Here is an 18,738-nt window from a genome sequence, read left to right as displayed (position 1 = left end):
CAGGCTGAAACCAGAGTGCTGAGGAAGAGACCTGCAGGCTGGGCCAGGCTCCCACCATGACCCCCAGACAAGTCCCATTTTCTGGATGCCCAGCCTGGAAAGCTCCAACATTGCATGATCTGCAGAGACTGGATTATTTAGCGAGGCATCGCTCCCCATGAAATGATCCTGGGTTTGGCACCTAAAAGACTGCTCTCTTCCACAAAACACCTGTGCTCTTCCCCTAGCACCTTACGTACTTCTCACTCCCCAAGCAGCACTCTGCCAATTGCATTCGTGTCATGTGCTCAGAAGCCTCAGTTCTGCCAAGAGGCTCTGCTCTGCTACATTCCTACTTCGCTAAAGCATGAAGTGCCTATGAGAGGAAGGTGAGGGACAAAGGAGGTTGTTCTGTGTCCTTTCACTAATGGTTTGGTTTGGGGACAGGCAATGATAATGCACACCTCTTTTCACCCACAGATCTAAGAGCACTTTACACACTGGTTGGCAAATAATACTAATGGCCCCTTTTCCAAAAGGCTTAAGGTGGGACTTCCGAAGGAGTTATCCTGCTTCCACTGTATTTCCTGGAGGCCTGCCAGCTGCTGAGACCAACCCAAAGCCAAGGGCAAGGTGATGGCAAAGCTCTGAACCACATCTTCTCACCAAGTCCCCAGGCTTGCAAGTATTTATGCAGGTGTTTGCAGAACTTGGTTCTCAGTCTGGCAGGCTAGGCACTGGGTCATGCCACCCCTGGGTAATTGTTGGATGGTCACTAACCTCAATTTCTGGTAGGAGCAAGGGAAAAAGAAAATACAAATAAAATATAAAAATACTTTGTAATACATCGAAACCAGTTCTGTATCTCTGGCATCATTCGGTAAGCAGGGAACAAGTAACACAGCAATACAGGAATGTACTTGGTCAAGGTAAGCAATCAATATTTTTTGATAAAATACACTTTATATTAATGCTCATTCACACTTAATGCACATGGAAATCCAATTTTCTACATATAAAATTCCAGCTGATCCTCACTGCTGCCTGCTCATGCTTCATTCAGTTCAGCAGCAGGGCTCCAAGTATTCAGGCCAGGAGGGCTGAGCTCTGCAGGACCAGTCACATGGTCCCTGGCCCATTGTGCAGGGCCTTCCAGCTCTCCAGCACTTCAGTCTGGTGTGGAAGTCACCCAAATGGCACATGGCACTCCAAAAAAAAGGGAGTTAGTGAATACGGAAGATAATAAATCTGCATCATTTACAGGTTACATTTGCTTCAGCCACGTTAACGCTCAGTTGGGATGCAAGGAAAGGTGGCAGAGGGCAACGCCTTCCGCCCTCCCAGAAGCAATTACAACCACTGGATCTTATAGTTGGTCCTCATTTCATGGATTCCTGCCTGCCCCAGAGCCCAGATCTCACAGAGCCTTGCAAAGCCAATCCTTTGCAGTGCTTTGGCCAGTTGAGATCCTGTCCGTCCTGCACCACAGGCCCCTAACACTGTGCAAGGGTTGCAAGGTGCCTCCAGCTGTGGGTCCTCAGCTACTACCCACCTCAACCCTGCACCCTCCCCATGGCTGTGCAGTCGCTTTGCGTGCAGCCACATGCTGAACCAGACAGTGGGACTGACCCTGATGGAAAACTGCCTGTCCATGAAGAGGGAGAGGGTAATTTTCCCACCGACCCCACAGGGAGGGATGTGTGTGGGTTTGTGCCCACGGGGGTGCTTCCAGCCACCTGCATCTAGATGAAATGGGTGCAGGCAGCTAGCAAATCTGAATGGCAGGGCTTTGCCTCCAGCCTGCATGCCTTGCATTATGTTACAGCAGACCAAAGCCAGCCCCAAAATTATACTGGTATAAGCCACAACCAGACAGTCATAGAATGGTCTGGGTTGGAAGGGGCCTCCAAAGATCATGCAGTCCAATCCCCTCTGCAGTAAGCAGGGGCATCCTCCACTACAGCAGGTTGCTCAGAGCCCTGTCAAACCTCACTGTGAATGCCTCCAGGGATAGGGCCCCAGACACCTCCCTGAGTAACCTGCTGCAGTGTTCCAGCACCCTCATAGTGCAGAACTTGTTCCTCACATCCAATCTAAATCTACCCTGCTCTCATTTCAAACTACTGCCCCTCCTCCTGTCAGTGCAAGCCTTTGCAAACAGTCCCTCTGCAGCCTTCCTTCATGTACTAGAAGGATGCCGTTAGGTCCTGTCCCTGAAATTACTGTACACTCTGTGTGTCCTGAGACACTTTTTCCATTGAAGTTTTTATTTTTCTTTCTGGAAGTCATTGTGTAGGATGTTAAGTGCTGTGAGTTCCTGTCCTTAAGGTAAGGAGGGTAGCACTATCCAGCAAAATAAAATCACCAATAAATTCAAAATACATGTGCAAGAGGGCTGGATGCTACAAAAAGATGCTACATGGCTCTGTTTCAGGCTATGGCATCTGTTTTAGCTGGAGAGGAAAGCAAAACTTAGGGACTTACAGCAAGGATGGAAAGCACTGGGCTTACACTTTATTTTAGTAAGCAGAAAGCCTATTGCTGCTGTGCAGTGTTACACAGTGAACTGCCACAGCTCTCACATCACCAGCCCAGAGAAAATGTGCTGTGACTGCCATGTTTGTGCTGCATGCCCAAGGAACATGCCAAGCTGCATTAAGCTGTTTCTCTTCCACTTACTCTATTTTAAATATTCTTAAACTCTGACTTTTGCAGTGTTGCAGACACCTCAGGCACCACACACTGTCCCAAATATGGAATGTCTTTGCCCCAGACTGGTATAATCAATTTCTATGCCACTCTCTAGCCATCATCAGAAATGAAAACTTGATCTCTTAGGTAACACTGGGGGGGAAAAAAAAGTATTTAAAAAAAATCTATTGAAGAGACACTACTCACAATAGGGTTTTCAAAATGCTCTGAATTGTTTCTAGAAGTTGACCAAGCACCTTCTCTTCACTCACTTGTCATTTGATAGAGCTAATTCTGTATAACAGAGCTTTAGAAGCATGGGGCCTTCCTTTCATGACTTGTGAAAAATGGGAAAAAAAGGAGTAAATTTAGAAACACTCTGCTGAGTTGTGGAAACAGCTGAGCAACAGCACAGCCTCCTTTCCTTCTCCTATTTTCAGTACAAAAAGCAAGTAAATAAAGCGACCCTGCATATTCACAGTCTGGCACTCATCTGAGTCACTGAAATCTAGGCAAAACAGGTGAAAAATAAGCAGGATCTTCTCCTTTATACCAAGACCCCACCAAACCCCTCTGGGGAGCAAGTCCCCAGCACAATAAAACCTCACCATGTTTTTCATATCAGCCAAAGGAGTAGCTTTTTAGCACCCTCTCTAAAGAAGGTGGAGGAAGAGGAGCAGGCCCAGCACCACTTCAGGAGCCAGGTGCTGGTTTATGCCCTCATGGCTCCCCAGCAAAGCTGCACCTCAGCTGCCCATGGTGCCAGGTTTGAGTCACAATTATGCAGTGTACCTAAACCAGCAACGTTTGAAGCCAGTTGCCATGCAGAAGCAGGACAGGTGATGGCTGTTTCCAGTTGATTTGTAGGAGAGCAGCATTTGGCTTTGGATGAAATGGTGTCGGGGTGCAGGGCTGGTCATGCTGCTGACACTAACTCCTCCTGGTTACTCATCCAGTGCCAGTAACTCTGGTGCCATAGAATCATACCAAAGAATCACAGACTGGTTTGAATTGGAAGGGACCTTAAAGATCATCTAGTCCAACCCCCTGCGTTGTGCAGGGACACCTTCCACTAGATCAGGCTGCTCAAAGCCTCATCCAACCTGGCCTTGACCAGCTCCAGGGACGTGTCAATGAAATGACATTAATGTGACTAACACCCTACTCTCCTATATTTCCCACTTCCTATTATATTTTGAAGCCTCCACATGCACTTTTGCAGTACCAACCACTACTAATCTCTCCAAGTTTGGTACTTTGTCCAAAACAATAGCTGTTGAACTGAAAAGAAAGGCGCAGGTGCTGCTTGCTTTCTGCATTGGTTTCCTTGGGCAGGTCACCGGTGATGCCACCAGGCAGTGGCACTCCCATCACACGCTCCCTACATTCTCAGCTCTCCACGTTCACTGCTCTCCAACACAAACTGAAGAGACAACTCAGCCACAAAACTACTTCTAGGCTGGTAACAGCAGGGTGTAACCGAGACAACTCCATAGCAAACTCACTGAAGCAGGAGCAAAAGTCAGGTCACTTCTTGGCAAAGCTGATCACAGGTTACTACTATTGAATTTTATTTGTTTGTTTGAACTGTTTTGTAAAACTTTCATCCTGGGAGCCAGCTATCCCCATGTGATGTGCTCATCAGAACAGGCTAGCGTGGGGCCACCTGAGCCCACCTGGCACCAAAGGTTTCCAAATGTTTCAGCATCTCAGACAATCACTGCTGACTGACACCCATCTGTTGGTGATCGGCTTCGGGTTCCTCTTCTTCCACGTCTGCGTTATACTCTTCAAATGCATCGTCATCAACATCTGGAAGCCCAAGTAACTATGAAGAAGAGAAAATTCTGTCAGTGCTCACTGGTGCAGCTCCACTGCACACCTTCACACAATGCCTAGGCCCCACTTCTTCACAACCTCAAAGCCTGGAATAATAGTGCTGCATAACCATCTTGACTCTCTTTCTCTCCCTCCTGAGATGCAGAACAACTTGAAAATGCATCCTCACACCAAGTGAAGTGCTCAGGGACCAGAAGACAAACACAACCAAAGCAAAGTACTTGCACAAAGCCTCATGTTCTTCCCTGAGGTCATGTCAGGAATTGAGACTTGGCAGTGGTTTAACTTCAGAAGGAACTGTGATAATACTGTAGCAGGAATTATCTTGCTTTAAGATTGTCTTTGGCAACTCCACAAAGCCAAAGAAGAAAGCATCCTCACGCAGAACTGGCTAGTATGGAATAGGTGAGGAGGCCCTAAAACCCCTACAGATCCCACCACATTGAGTGCTTCTCTTTTACCCTTCATCCCACCACACCAGACAAAGCTCTGCATGCTGGGTGAAGCCCTTGCAGTGGGAAATACCCTGTGTGCAACTCCAACTTCCCCAAGTCTCTTTATATTTCTGCAAATCAGCTTTGGCCTTGTGAAGAATCCCCAGCCCACCTTCCTTGGACAATGTTTGGATGCCTCCATCCAATGGTCATTTTTTCACCACAGGAAAAGGAGCCAACAGAGATGTTTGAACTTTCCCCCTCTCCTCTAGAAGGTTTCCAAGCCAACAGAAGTCAGGAAGACAGATAAACCAAATAACAGCCAAAATAATGTATCTGTTGTGGAAATCTCAGAGTAGGATCCTCCACCGGCAGCTATTAATATCCACAAAGCAAAACCATGTCCCAGGCATTATTTGGAATGCCAATGTGTCCAGCTTGCCAGGGCTGCAAAAACAGCACAGATGATGCATGGAACACCCTGAATGGAGAGTGCCCTGGAAGAGGCACAATCCAGGCAGACAGTGAGGAGAGGGCACTGTCTAGGTGGTAGGAGGAACATGAGAGGGCTGTGATGAGGCAGGTTTTTAGGGACCTACAGTAATGTAGCCTGTGATCGATATTCAGAATTACTCAGTGGGTAGAATGCCAAGGCACAGAATTAGCCTCCGGGTCCAGTGAAGCCTGCATCCCTCATGGCCTTTGGGTCTAGTGAAGCCTGCATCCCTCATGGCCTCTGGGTCTACTGAAGCCTGCATCCCTCATGGCCTCTGGGTCTAGTGAAGCCTGCATCCCTCATGGCCTTTGGGTCTACTGAAGCCTGCATCCCTCATGGCCTCTGGGTCCAGTGAAGCCTGCATCCCTCATGGCCTCTGGGTCCAGTGAAGCCTGCATCCCTCATGGCCTCTGGGTCCAGTGAAGCCTGCATCCCTCATGGCCTCTGGGTCCACTGAAGCCTGCATCCCTCATGGCCTTTGGGTCTAGTGAAGCCTGCATCCCTCATGGCCTCTGGGTCTAGTGAAGCCTGCATCCCTCATGGCCTCTGGGTCCAGTGAAGCCTGCATCCCTCATGGCCTCTGAGTCCACTGAAGCCTGCATCCCTCATGGCCTTTGGGTCTAGTGAAGCCTGCATCCCTCATGGCCTCTGGGTCCAGTGAAGCCTGCATCCCTCATGGCCTCTGGGTCCAGTGAAGCCTGCATCCCTCATGGCCTTGGGTCTAGTGAAGCCTGCATCCCTCATGGCCTCTGGGTCTAGTGAAGCCTGCATCCCTCATGGCCTTTGGGTCTAGTGAAGCCTGCATCCCTCATGGCCCCTGGGTCCACTGAAGCCTGCATCCCTCATGGCCTCTGGGTCTAGTGAAGCCTGCATCCCTCATGGCCCCTGGGTCCAGTGAAGCCTGCATCCCTCATGGCCTCTGGGTCCAGTGAAGCCTGCATCCCTCATGGCCTCTGGGTCCAGTGAAGCCTGCATCCCTCATGGCCTCTGGGTCCAGTGAAGCCTGCATCCCTCATGGCCTCTGGGTCCAGTGAAGCCTGCATCCCTCATGGCCTTTGGGTCTAGTGAAGCCTGCATCCCTCATGGCCTCTGGGTCTAGTGAAGCCTGCATCCCTCATGGCCTTTGGGTCTAGTGAAGCCTGCATCCCTCATGGCCCCTGGGTCCACTGAAGCCTGCATCCCTCATGGCCTCTGGGCCTAGTGAAGCCTGCATCCCTCATGGCCCCTGGGTCCACTGAAGCCTGCATCCCTCATGGCCTCTGGGTCCAGTGAAGCCTGCATCCCTCATGGCCTCTGGGTCCAGTGAAGCCTGCATCCCTCATGGCCTTTGGGTCTAGTGAAGCCTGCATCCCTCATGGCCTCTGGGTCCAGTGAAGCCTGCATCCCTCATGGCCTCTGGGTCCAGTGAAGCCTGCATCCCTCATGGCCTCTGGGTCTAGTGAAGCCTGCATCCCTCATGGCCTCTGGGTCCAGTGAAGCCTGCATCCCTCATGGCCTCTGGGTCCACTGAAGCCTGCATCCCTCATGGCCTTTGGGTCTAGTGAAGCCTGCATCCCTCATGGCCTCTGGGTCCAGTGAAGCCTGCATCCCTCATGGCCTCTGGGTCCACTGAAGCCTGCATCCCTCATGGCCTGTGGGTCTAGAGAAGCCTGCATCCCTCATGGCCTCTGGGTCCAGTGAAGCCTGCATCCCTCATGGCCTCTGGGTCCAGTGAAGCCTGCATCCCTCATGGCCTCTGGGTCCAGTGAAGCCTGCATCCCTCATGGCCTCTGGGTCCAGTGAAGCCTGCATCCCTCATGGCCTTTGGGTCTAGTCAAGCCTGCATCCCTCATGGCCTCTGGGTCTAGTGAAGCCTGCATCCCTCATGGCCTTTGGGTCTAGTGAAGCCTGCATCCCTCATGGCCCTGGGTCCACTGAAGCCTGCATCCCTCATGGCCTCTGGGTCTAGTGAAGCCTGCATCCCTCATGGCCCCTGGGTCCACTGAAGCCTGCATCCCTCATGGCCTCTGGGTCCAGTGAAGCCTGCATCCCTCATGGCCTCTGGGTCCAGTGAAGCCTGCATCCCTCATGGCCTCTGGGTCCAGTGAAGCCTGCATCCCTCATGGCCTCTGGGTCCAGTGAAGCCTGCATCCCTCATGGCCTCTGGGTCCAGTGAAGCCTGCATCCCTCATGGCCTCTGGGTCTAGTGAAGCCTGCATCCCTCATGGCCTCTGGGTCCAGTGAAGCCTGCATCCCTCATGGCCTCTGGGTCCAGTGAAGCCTGCATCCCTCATGGCCTCTGGGTCCAGTGAAGCCTGCATCCCTCATGGCCTCTGGGTCTAGTGAAGCCTGCATCCCTCATGGCCTCTGGGTCCAGTGAAGCCTGCATCCCTCATGGCCTTTGGGTCTAGTGAAGCCTGCATCCCTCATGGCCTCTGGGTCCAGTGAAGCCTGCATCCCTCATGGCCTCTGGGTCTAATGAAGCCTGCATCCCTCATGGCCTCTGGGTCCAGTGAAGCCTGCATCCCTCATGGCCCCTGGGTCCAGTGAAGCCTGCATCCCTCATGGCCTCTGGGTCTAGTGAAGCCTGCATCCCTCATGGCCTTTGGGTCTAGTGAAGCCTGCATCCCTCGTGGCCTCTGGGTCCACTGAAGCCTGCATCCCTCATGGCCACCAGGAGCAAACCAGCTTTGTAGTTGCAAGGTTTCTTCAGCAGTGAACAGAAGTGATGCTGACTAAACCCCTTCCTTTGCCTTTTTGCAATGCTTAGGGAGAGACCTCCAGCTGAAAATGTTCTTGTTTTCTGAGCAGGACAAGGAATTAAACATTCTTGTGCATGCACACCTTCCCAATCTAATGCTTAACTGAACATGAAACTGATTGATTTGTTGTCAGGTTTTGTTTAATGCTAAAGCTACAATTCAAATAGTCTAGTTTTAAAAATTTAAAGGCAAGGCCTTCAGACCTTCTTATCCACCAGTATTATTTTTGCTAAACTCATTTGGTGTATGCTCTGTGTATAACACCCAGCAGAAACAGTTTTGATCCCTTTTTGCCCAGCTCTGGTTGTAATTCCTCCTTGATTTGCAGGGAAAGGAGCCACAAGGCTTCATTTAATAGGAAACTGTAAAATTAGCATGGAAAGCACACTATGCACCACAAGAACTGCCAAGACACACGTGGAGCAAAAGGGTGGGGAGCACATCCTGCTTCCCACACATCCCTGCACCCTTGGGAAACCCAGCTCTCCTCTCCCTGGCACAGCCTGAATAAGAGGAATGCTGCTGACATCACTGGTTTCATGGGGTGTAGGAAGGGATGGGATGGGATGGGATGGGATGGGATGGGACGGGATGGGATGGGACAGGATGGGATGTTCCTTCAAGAGAGGTATAGTGTTGTTCTCCCAAGGATATTTTAGGATCTTCCAAGGCACCAAGAACCTCAGTCATACAAGTCCTGCTTTTAGGGGTTGCACCTCTCCATTTCCCACAGGACCACTGTTAACCCCTCACTGCCCTCCAGACTGCAGTGACAAATCCTTGACTCCAAGTTTGGGAGGTAAGGGTCCAAAGTGCAGAGAGCTCTGCAAACACTGGGTCAAAGCAGAAAGAGGCTGTATAAAAGATGAGGACAAAGTAGAATGAAAGTGGCTTGAGCTGACCCTAGACCAACTCCCACCTCATCTCCTTTCAAACACTAGTTTCTGTTTCTAGTCCTTAGCTACTTCATATATTAAAGTATCAGCAGTTCAGTACCCATGGAAGGATTTCAATGAGATCAAAAACAAGCTGGAGAGAACTGATCCACACCACTCAAACAGCCAAGGGGAACAAAACTTCCCAGTGGGAATGAAGAGTGGTGAAGAGGGAGAGACAACCACCAGCAGCTGCACCACCTGAACTACATCTGTGTGCTCCTGCTGGCTAGAGTGTGTGCTCCAGCTGGTGGCAAAGGAGAGGTCACTGGGATGTGTGTGGATTCACTTGGATAAATAGATTGCTTCCACCCTGCAAACTGCCCAGGCCAGATGCCAGCTTTCAGCTGAAGGTGAGCTCAGTGTGGGAGCCCTGGAATTTGCTGCTGAATTGTAAGGCTTCATGTTTTGGTTCTCTGCAAACTCTGCCAGTTGGTGTGATGTCCCTTAGGCATTTCTCATCTCTTTCTTAACTCTTTCAATGTGCCCCAATTTTATAGAAATAACCCAGCAGTTTTTAAGTCACGGCAGCAGAGTGCCACTGCATCCTACCAAAAGCTGGTGTGCAAACACACTGGAGAAAAGACAAAGCAAGCACAGGACCAAGTTTTAGTGGGTGACACAACGCCATGCTGGAGATAACTTGGTTCTGCCAAGCCCTGGTGTGAAGGGTTCAGTCTCCTTGCAGAGTTTACAAGCACCAGCATGGACATGCTGGCACCAGAGAGATAAGGGCATCACAGGAACTGGGATGATCTAGGCAAATGGTGGTATTTGAGCTCAGTGAAGAAATGCCCTGCAAATGCTCTGATACCACCAGGCAGGGCTTATTAGCAGAGGATGGATGAGGAACGGAGTGAAGTAACCCCAGGAAATAATTTCCCAAGGCTGATGTAAGGTGGCTTTGTCCTGGCCTGAGGGTGACAAATAATTGTTTCCATACATGTGCTCTAACACCCTTCACTTTTAAAAATCTCTCCTACCATGTAGGTGCTATTCATATTAATTACAAGGAGGGAATCATCTCAATACAGTCCTTCTTAGGCTTGTCTGCACAAAACCATGCCTCAAATGACAAAACTCATTTTATCACACCAACGCAAATCTCTCAATGCTAGGTCAAAGGAACATCTGAGAAACTTAAATCTTTGTGCTTCATCCAAGAGAAAGCGAAGAGATACTTGACTACAGTCTGCAAGAGGTCTCTGACAGCTGAGGATGCTGGTTTTGAGCAGACAAAAGCATAATGAAATTCAACAGCTAGGGAGCAAAACTGAAAACATGCAGACTGTAAATAAAAGAGTTTTTCACAGGAGCGGAACTAATGAGGAGAAAAGGAGCCCAGCAGGGCTGTATCCTTTAAATCACCTGAAGACTTTCCATCAAGGCTGAGTGTCTTTGGAAAAGGCCCACAACTGATGTGCTTGGTTGTGGGAATTACAGGGTGAAATGTGATGTTTTAACAGAAGGGCCTAGATGAAATGACTGCAATGGTTCCCCTTGCTTTGAACCTTCTGAAGAGCAGCTTAACTTGGTTTGACTGAAGCCAATTCCTCAGGAACTTCAGAGATGCTGAAATAAATGTGGTTTGAATGAAGTAAGTGATCTGTACCAATTTAATTAAGGTTTCTGACTTTTTTTGAAGTCCTCTGTAGTTAAACTAATGCAAGTTTCTCCTCAAAGGCACAGCTCTTCAGAGCAGGGGAAAACAGCTATGAAGATCCAAGAGCCAAATATTGTTCTGGGAAACATATTTATATTTTTATGTTTTCACAATTCCAAGCAGCTATGCTGATGGATCAGATTTCCAGTCCTTTCTAAGAAAAGTCTGCATCTGTTCTACTTCTTTCCAGCCTCTCAAAGAATTCTTTAAAATGATGCTCTTTTATGTGGACCAGCTGTGGTGGTCCATAGCAAGACAATGCAAAGGGTGGAAGGCAGGGAGGAGTTTTCATATGCAGGCCTCCCCTTTCTCTCTGAATGCTTGGGATACACTTTCAGGCTTCTCAATTAGCCAGAAAAGGAGGGGAGGGGGAAAGCTCTGCATTTCCAGCTGAGTATGAAAATGTCCATCCATCAGCATTCCTGTGGGTATCATGAGAGCACAGCTCTGGCAGTGAACCTCTGCCCTGCTTTGCACCAGTCCCTTACCCAGCCCCAGGTGATCGGAGGAGAGGCTGTGCCAGGAGAGGACTTGGCAAAAACAAACAGCAGCTGGCCTAAATCACCTCTCCCTGACCAAACGCAGGCCTTGAACCAAGCCTTAGTGTTAAACAAGGACAGCGAAAGCTGAGCAGCAGCAAAACAGAAAAATACAAATCCCCTCCCCACAAACCTCAGCTTCAGCTCCAACTTCTTCTCAAGCAGTGGCCAAACTGGAGTTTGCAAATACCAAGTGGCAACCGTCCTAACAAAACCTGGACCATGCAGGGGGAAAGAAAAGCAAGCCCTAAAGTAAAGCAAACCACTCTGAAGAGAGACTGTAATTCCGGCCTCCCAGAGGTTTACTCTTGCTGTTCAGATCCTTGCCAATCTCCCCAGGTCCAGTGCCAAGAACAAGTCCACCCCAAAGTCCTGCATCCCATCCCTTGGCGCCAGTGCCGCACTGGGAGAACACAGCCCCCGTGCCGCTGGGAGCCGCAGCCACCGGCCTGGCCTCCCGTCCCCCCAGCACTGAGGTGCCAATAAAAAGGCAGCTGCCTTCCAAGAGGCCATTTCCAGTCCCCTGGTAGCAGCTCACAACAACAGCCCAGCCCCAGGTAACTCCTGGGGATTCACAGATTGCATTGGGTTGGAAGTCATCTTGTCCAACCCCCCTGCAGTCAGCAGGGATACCTCCAACTAGAGCAGGGCCACGTCAAGCCTGATCTTGAATGGCTCCAGGGACAGGGCCTCAACCACATCCCTGGGCAACCTGTTCCAGTATCTCACCACCCTCACTGTGCAGAGCTTCCTGCTGATGTCCAACCTAAATCTGCCCTGCTCCAGTTTCAAACCACTGCCCCTCGTCCTATCCCCACAAGCCCTTCTGAACAGTCCCTCCCCAGCCTTCCTGTAGGTCTCCTTCAGTTATTGAAATGCAGCTCTAAGGTCTCCCTGTAGCCTTCTCCTCTCCAGGCTGAACAGGCCCACAGGGAGGTGTTCCAGCCCTCTGATCATCTTTATGGCCTCCTCTGGACCTGCTCCATCAGGTCCATGTCCTTCTTGTATTGAGGACTCCAGAGCTGGACTGCAGGTTGAGGTCTCAGCAGTGCAGAGCAGAGGGGCAGGATCCCCTCTCTCCATCTCTGGCGATACTGCTTTGGATGCAGCCCAGGCTGCCATTGCCTTCTGTTCTGCAAGCCCATTGCTGGCTCATGTCAAGCTTCTCCTCCCCCAGCATCCCCAAGTCCTTTTCTGCTCTCAATCTCATCACCCCCAGCCTGGATTGATATCAAGGGTTACCCCAACCTAGGTGCAGGACCTTGCAGACACAAGTCCCTGCAGAAGAAAGACCACCTCATTCCACTCAGTGCTATCCTATCACAACCCACAGGCAACTCTCAATGTTTACAAGTCAAAAAGAGGCACTTACTGGCCTGAAGGACTTGAAGACTTTTTCCAGTATTTCATGGAGTGTCTTTTTCCCACAGGAGGAGATGTAATCCTGGGCAAGCTGCAGGAAGGGTAAGCAATCCTCACTTTCGCTCCACACGTGCTGAAAGCCAACAGCAACACAGGAAAGGAAAGGCATTAGCAGGAACCCACACTGGCCTCTCCACATGCTTCTACAAGGTGCCACATTGTAAACATCTGCCAAAGGACACTAGGCCTATGCACCTCAGGCCTGCACTGCGGGTGGGCACTGCAGGCTGCTGCAGAAGCCATGCTTCTGAGGAGGAACCTCCATCTCATGAACATGAAGCATCAGAAAAGCAGGGAAATGGATCCAGGAGGTAAAACACCTCATGGCTGCACTGGGAGCGGAGGACAGGCACACCTTCTGCATGTGCATTTTACAGGTGAGGGTGTTCGACAGCCCTGCTCAGACCTGGAAGTCACCATGGGTTTTCTCTTCTGCATTATCTGCTGTAATGAAGCCCTCAGGCAGAGCTAAGGCATTTCTTTGTCTTCCTGGTGTTACTGCAAATGTGATATGACTCTGCAGGTGGAACTTCATGTGCAATGCTCTTGACAATGCAGAAGAAAAGATGCAAAACATCCCCTCAGGTTAGACATAAGGCCAAGGAGAACCATTTGGGCACTCACAACATCCTGACACTTCATGCCTCCATCCCTCCCTCTTCTTCCTCCTCAACCTGAATCTTCTCTTCCTGAGCAGTCACATTTAAACCCATTTTGGGTACTCCTCTCATTTTTTTATTGTTTCAAAGATGCTGGTTCCAAAGCCTGGCTCTGTGAAGCCTCTCCCCAAACCTTTACTTATCCTGCTGCTATCAGGCTGCTTGAAACAGAGCTGGTGAGCAATGGTGGCAGCACTCAGGCAAGAGTGTCTCTGGCACAGCAGGGCAGCACAGGCTCATGCAGACTTCTAAAGACCTTAAGAAGCCTTTGTGCACAGACCTGTCACAGCAGTAACACTGCAGAGCTGCTTTGAGACTCTTACACCTCTGCTGTTGCACAGCAGTTCTTTTCCCTCAAAGTGCCAAGCAGCTTTTCCCTGTGCTATAAACAGCAAGTGATGCTTACAGCAGGAAAGAGGAGGCTCTCTCTGCAGCTCAGCTAACATCCAGGGAAAGAGCAAGAGGGACAGATGTTGCACTCCCTCACACAAAGCTTGCCCATCACCTCCCTGAGCAGTGGTGGCACCTGCCCAGGATGCATCTCTGCCCTTGCCAAATGCAACTACCACTGAACGTCACCTCAGCTGTGTCTGCAAGATGACAACTATAACTGCCTTGCTATAAGCCTCCCCTGACCTACATTTTCTTTGCTGCTTGTTGCATTTCACAAGCACACACACAGTGAAATGTTTTGTTAGGAAGAGAGCCCTGCCTTACTGAGCAGGTTCTGTGCTTGCCATATAACCAGTCATCTCCTAAGCAGTGTGGCAATGAGCTCTTTACAGGCTTTCCAAGTCTCAAAGGCACATCCCACAAGTCTCAGGATACTTGTGTCATCCCTGTAGCCATATAAATACGTGGCCACATCTCAGCTTTTGTTTACAACATGAAAAGTTAAATAAAGTCTGCACTTTGTGATTTCTATGGCCTAAAAAAATCCAGAAGGTACACAAAGTGAACTCAAAGGAACCCTCTTTAAAGTATCGAATGAACACTCTCAAATCTGAGCCTTGAGATTTGAGGTCTGACCCATCATTTCTTAGTACTCAGGGTCAGCAACAATTGTTTAGTTCCTCCTAATCTTTGCATCAAACTGGAGAGCTGGATACTGCAGCTTGGTAACTGATGGTTCAGGCTAGACCTGTTGTAATTGTTTACAGGTATCAGATGATGCTGACTGCCAACATCCTGATTCTTGTTTAAATTGTGGCTTCTTTTGATGACCAGAGCTATACACAGAAGCTTTCCACTTAAATGAAAATCAGGCTTTGCTCTTTTATAAATAACAGCTAGCTCATTCCCTAGGGAAAGTTAACCCCATGCTGTCCTGCCATGGTTTTGCAGTCTCCTCTCAAGCTGCACCACCTTTTAGACTCTGGTATGAATTTGTCAGCAGTAATGCAGAACAAGGTGATTTATCAAGAAGGGAAAGCCTAAGTGAGTAACTCATCGTTGAGCCTCTGGGGAGGATTTTGTAGAGCACTGTGAGGCCTCCAAGGATTTTCACATCTCCAGAAGATTTAAAACTTTGGCTGTGGCAACAAATGCACTACGAAAGTGCCATTAATGCACGCAGCTCACTCAGAAAGGGATTGATTTCATCTCCCTCTCCCCAAGAAAACTCAACCATAGCAAGGACCAGGTTTATGACACCTGGAATTTCAGCTGCAGCCATAGCTCTCTGGGGACCGTGGCAGTGCAGGAACTGAGCTCCACCACTGACTCACCCATCTCCAGAGGAACCTGCAACAGGGATTCTGTCCTCTCAAATTAAAAACAAGCATGATCCAGGGATTCACCTCCTGCTTGGAAAGTTGGAGTAGCCAACAAGGCTGCACAAACGGAGATGCTTTTCCTGGAGAATCTCTGATACCCGAGGGTCTCTTTGCAACAGCAGAAGTGGCCTGCCAGCACACCATGGATCACACTTGGCCATGGCTGTGCAATTAAAACATCATTTACTTCATCACCCGAGTACATGTATGCCAGGCCTGCCTGGTTTTGCTCACAGTTGCTTTGTGTCACTACAAAAGCACAGCCATTGATTTCCACCTCAGATGACCTAGGAGCATGGTTGAATTATTTAGTTCAGTGTCTATACACTGCACATAACTGAGCCAATTCAAGGGGTTGCATCTGGAGGGGAGTGCTTGCCTCACACCTTCAGATGATCCAGCATTGCTGGATAACAGTGTGACTTGCTGGACCACCTTCTAACCAGCTCATGCTGCATGGCAGCATGCAGCAAGTGGTGGTTCCTTCCTTGTTTCTTTTATTTTCTTCTCTTTGCAGAAAATATTCAGACTCATTAACTCTGTCCTAAAATATTTGACAGGAAATCTTGCACCAAGGCAGCACCCCATTTTTGTTTGCTTTATTGATTACTTCGAATCCAGCAGTAACACAGACTACAAGAAGAGCATGGCAGCCCTCACCCTCACTGATTAAAGCTATACAAGTCAAATTAATTTTTTGAGAACAGCACGAGCCTCGGGAGCTAAATTATACATAGTTCATCTATCTAAAATGCTGATTCAGAGAGCTTTAACATCCAAGGTGCTACTGAAAATGCCAATGGGCATCTAGATGGCTCTTCTGTGTCCCTAGCATGTTGAAAAGCTAGCCCAAAGATACCCTTTCAGGAAATTAAAATCATATGATTGTTGTGACCTGGAATCTCTGATTTTCTGCAACATTCAGAGTTATTCTCTCCCAGACTGCATTTGGCAACCTTGCTCTGTTTTTCTCCTCCTCCCTTTTAAGTTCATCATTTCCTCTTCACAAGTGGGTTATCACAGACTTCTCTGGCACCTCCTACATAGCTTTTTAAGTCACTTTGTTATGAAATGAAGATGTAAAGGAAGAAAACAAGTATTACCAAGCACCAGATGCTTATTAAATGTGAGGCTCTTTACCAGAGCCACAGAGTGCACAGAAGGCTGTAAAATGTGCCACTGTGAGTTCCATTGATATTTACTCACTTTCACACCCCATTGTGTCACTGGAGCCATGCCAGGAGGCTCAAGTGCAAATGAGAATCACTCCCCTGGCTTGTGTTAAGTCTCCTTAAAACAACCTTGAGTCTGTAATTGTGTATAGAAACTTATCTTCTGGAACATAAATAAATGACTGTAGAAACCGAGACAGCTGAGCTGGGAGCAGAAGTGAAGCCCCACAGTGCAGGAGGAGAAGAAGACACAATGCTGGTGTATCAGCTCATTAGTGGTTCTAATCACATTAAAGAGACACCATCAATGGGGAGAGGATTAAGAATGACACCTGTCCTGCCATTACTACATAAAGGGCCATAAGTTCATGCCAAAGAAGACAGAAGAAACCCCTGCCTCTAGTCTTCCACTGTTTACGCTCAGCATTTGACAGCATCTGGCCCTTCCACACAGTGTCACTACTGGTGGCTTTGGGTGGAGAGTCCTTCCCACAGCAACCCTGAAAGTGAAATATTTGCTAAAAAAAAAAAAAAAGAAAAGGGAAAATGTGGCTGCAAATCCACAAAAAACTGGCCAGTGTTGGAAGCATGGGAATAGGGACTGAAACTGCTTAAGCTTTTCTTCAAAGTTGGCCAGGTTTAGTTTTGAAAGAGCTGGCTCAGTTGTTGAGCAGGACATAAAAGAAACAACACAGCTCTAAGCAACATGAGGAGTTTTCTTTGTGATGTCCGACGCCATCAGCATCCCACCACAGCTTTAACCTCTTCCCACAGCAGACTCCTGCATGTCCCTCAGGAGTCCAGTAGACACAGCCCTGCCTGGACACAGGCATCTTTAGATGGAAAGGAGCACCGGGTGCTGGGAGACGCCGTGTGAGGCTGGTCCAGTCCAGGAGAATCTACTCCCGGTGATGCTTCATGGCCACATCCAGGGCTGCAGCTGAAGGTCTCCTGTATCCCTGGACAGCTGTGCCACCAAACTCCAGGGAGCTGCTGTCAGAACCCAGCACGCCCACCTGTCCGACACACAGCACCACTGCCCTACTCCCTGGGATCGGTATCCCCAGAGACGTTTCTTGTCTGCGGCCTCCATGTACCCATCTGCGGAATGGGCTCACGCCGCCCGTACCCGTCGGGAGGGGAATTAACGGGCATCGGTCAGGCCGCTGCTGCGGCGAGGGAAGGACCCAAACCACCCCCGCAGTAACGGCAAGTCCGAGGAGGTAGCTTTTAACGGTAACCCCAAACCCCACCACGGCCCCGCGGCGAGCCGGCACTGCTCGGTAAGTCATCCTGCAGTCGGCTCACCGCCGGGACGGTCGACAACGGCACCCGCCGCGTCCCGGAGCCGCGGGCTGCGCGGCCGTTGCCTTTCCGGCACAAACTTGCCGCCGAGCTCCGGGAGCGGCGGCCCCGGCACGCACCTGCCCATAGCTCCGGCCCCGGGGGAGCCGCAGGGGTGTGGGGGTGCGCGGCCCTTCTGTCATCCTGACTCCATTTTATTCCTGCCCGTTCTCCATTTGCCGTGCCCGCCCGCCCGCCCGGCCCTGCCCCGGCCCCCCGGCAGGATGAAGGGGCCGTAGGGGCAACGGCAGCTGCAGCCCCCCACGGGGCGCGGGAGCCGCGGGGAAGGGGCTCTCACCTCACCTGCCCCCCGGAGCCCGCAGCCTGTCCGGGGGAAAGGCCGGGGGTGTCCCTGCCCGAAGCCTGCCCGTGGGGCCGCCCCCGCCGGCAGCGGACTCCATTTTGCAGGCTCTGGTGAGCGGCAGGGAGAATCCCGCCAGCCCCCCGCCACCCCCGGCCCTGCAGCCCTCCATCTCCGCATCCCTCCCGCCCCCCGGGCGCTGCTCCTCAGGCGCTCCCCTGAGTCCCGGGGACCCGCACGGACGGCGCGGGGGGAGCGCCCCGAGCTACCCACGCGCGGCCGTGGCCGGTCCCCTCCCCGGGCACTCACGAAATTGTCGCCGCAGGCGGGCTCCGGGCACAGCACGTAGAAGGAGACGCCGGGCTCGGCGTAGAAGTCCATGCGGCGCTCGGTCTCCTCGGCGGCGATGAGCTGGAAGGGCGTGCGGGCGCACCACCGCTCCGCCGCCTCCGCCAGCGCCTCGAAAGCCATCGCCGCTGCCGCTCTCGCGCCCGCCGCCTCGTGCGCCGCCCCGCGCCCGCCCCGCAGCCGTTATCGGGTCCCAGATGCTGGTTGCCGGTTGCCAGGTCCGGCCCCGCCGCCGCGGGGTAACACCGGCTGCGACGAGCGGCCTGCGAACGAAACTCCGCCCGGGAGCCGCTGTCAGCAAAGCCCCGCCCCAGAACCGGCCTGAAGCGCGGGTCCTGCGCCGGCGGCAGCGCCCGGCTGGCTGCTCGCCTGGCTGTCCGGCTGTTCCGGGGAGGGCTGG

General features: G+C 50.9%; 1 protein-coding gene across 1 annotated transcript; it reads right to left on the bottom strand.

Annotated features, from left to right (window-relative positions):
* Nucleotides 1–4,369: 4,369 nt before the first annotated feature.
* Nucleotides 4,370–18,461, bottom strand: MTURN (maturin, neural progenitor differentiation regulator homolog). Its single transcript, XM_054385085.1, has 3 exons — nt 18,300–18,461; nt 12,690–12,812; nt 4,370–4,498 (listed from the first exon to the last, which is right to left on the bottom strand). Exons 1-3 carry the CDS (start codon nt 18,459–18,461, stop codon nt 4,388–4,390), a joined length of 396 nt encoding a protein of 131 aa, XP_054241060.1. The 3' UTR covers nt 4,370–4,387.
* Nucleotides 18,462–18,738: the final 277 nt, after the last annotated feature.

Source organism: Indicator indicator, chromosome 11, assembly GCF_027791375.1.
Source record: "Indicator indicator isolate 239-I01 chromosome 11, UM_Iind_1.1, whole genome shotgun sequence".
Taxonomy (NCBI): Eukaryota; Metazoa; Chordata; class Aves; order Piciformes; family Indicatoridae; genus Indicator; species Indicator indicator.
This window is presented reverse-complemented; position numbering and strand designations above follow the sequence as displayed.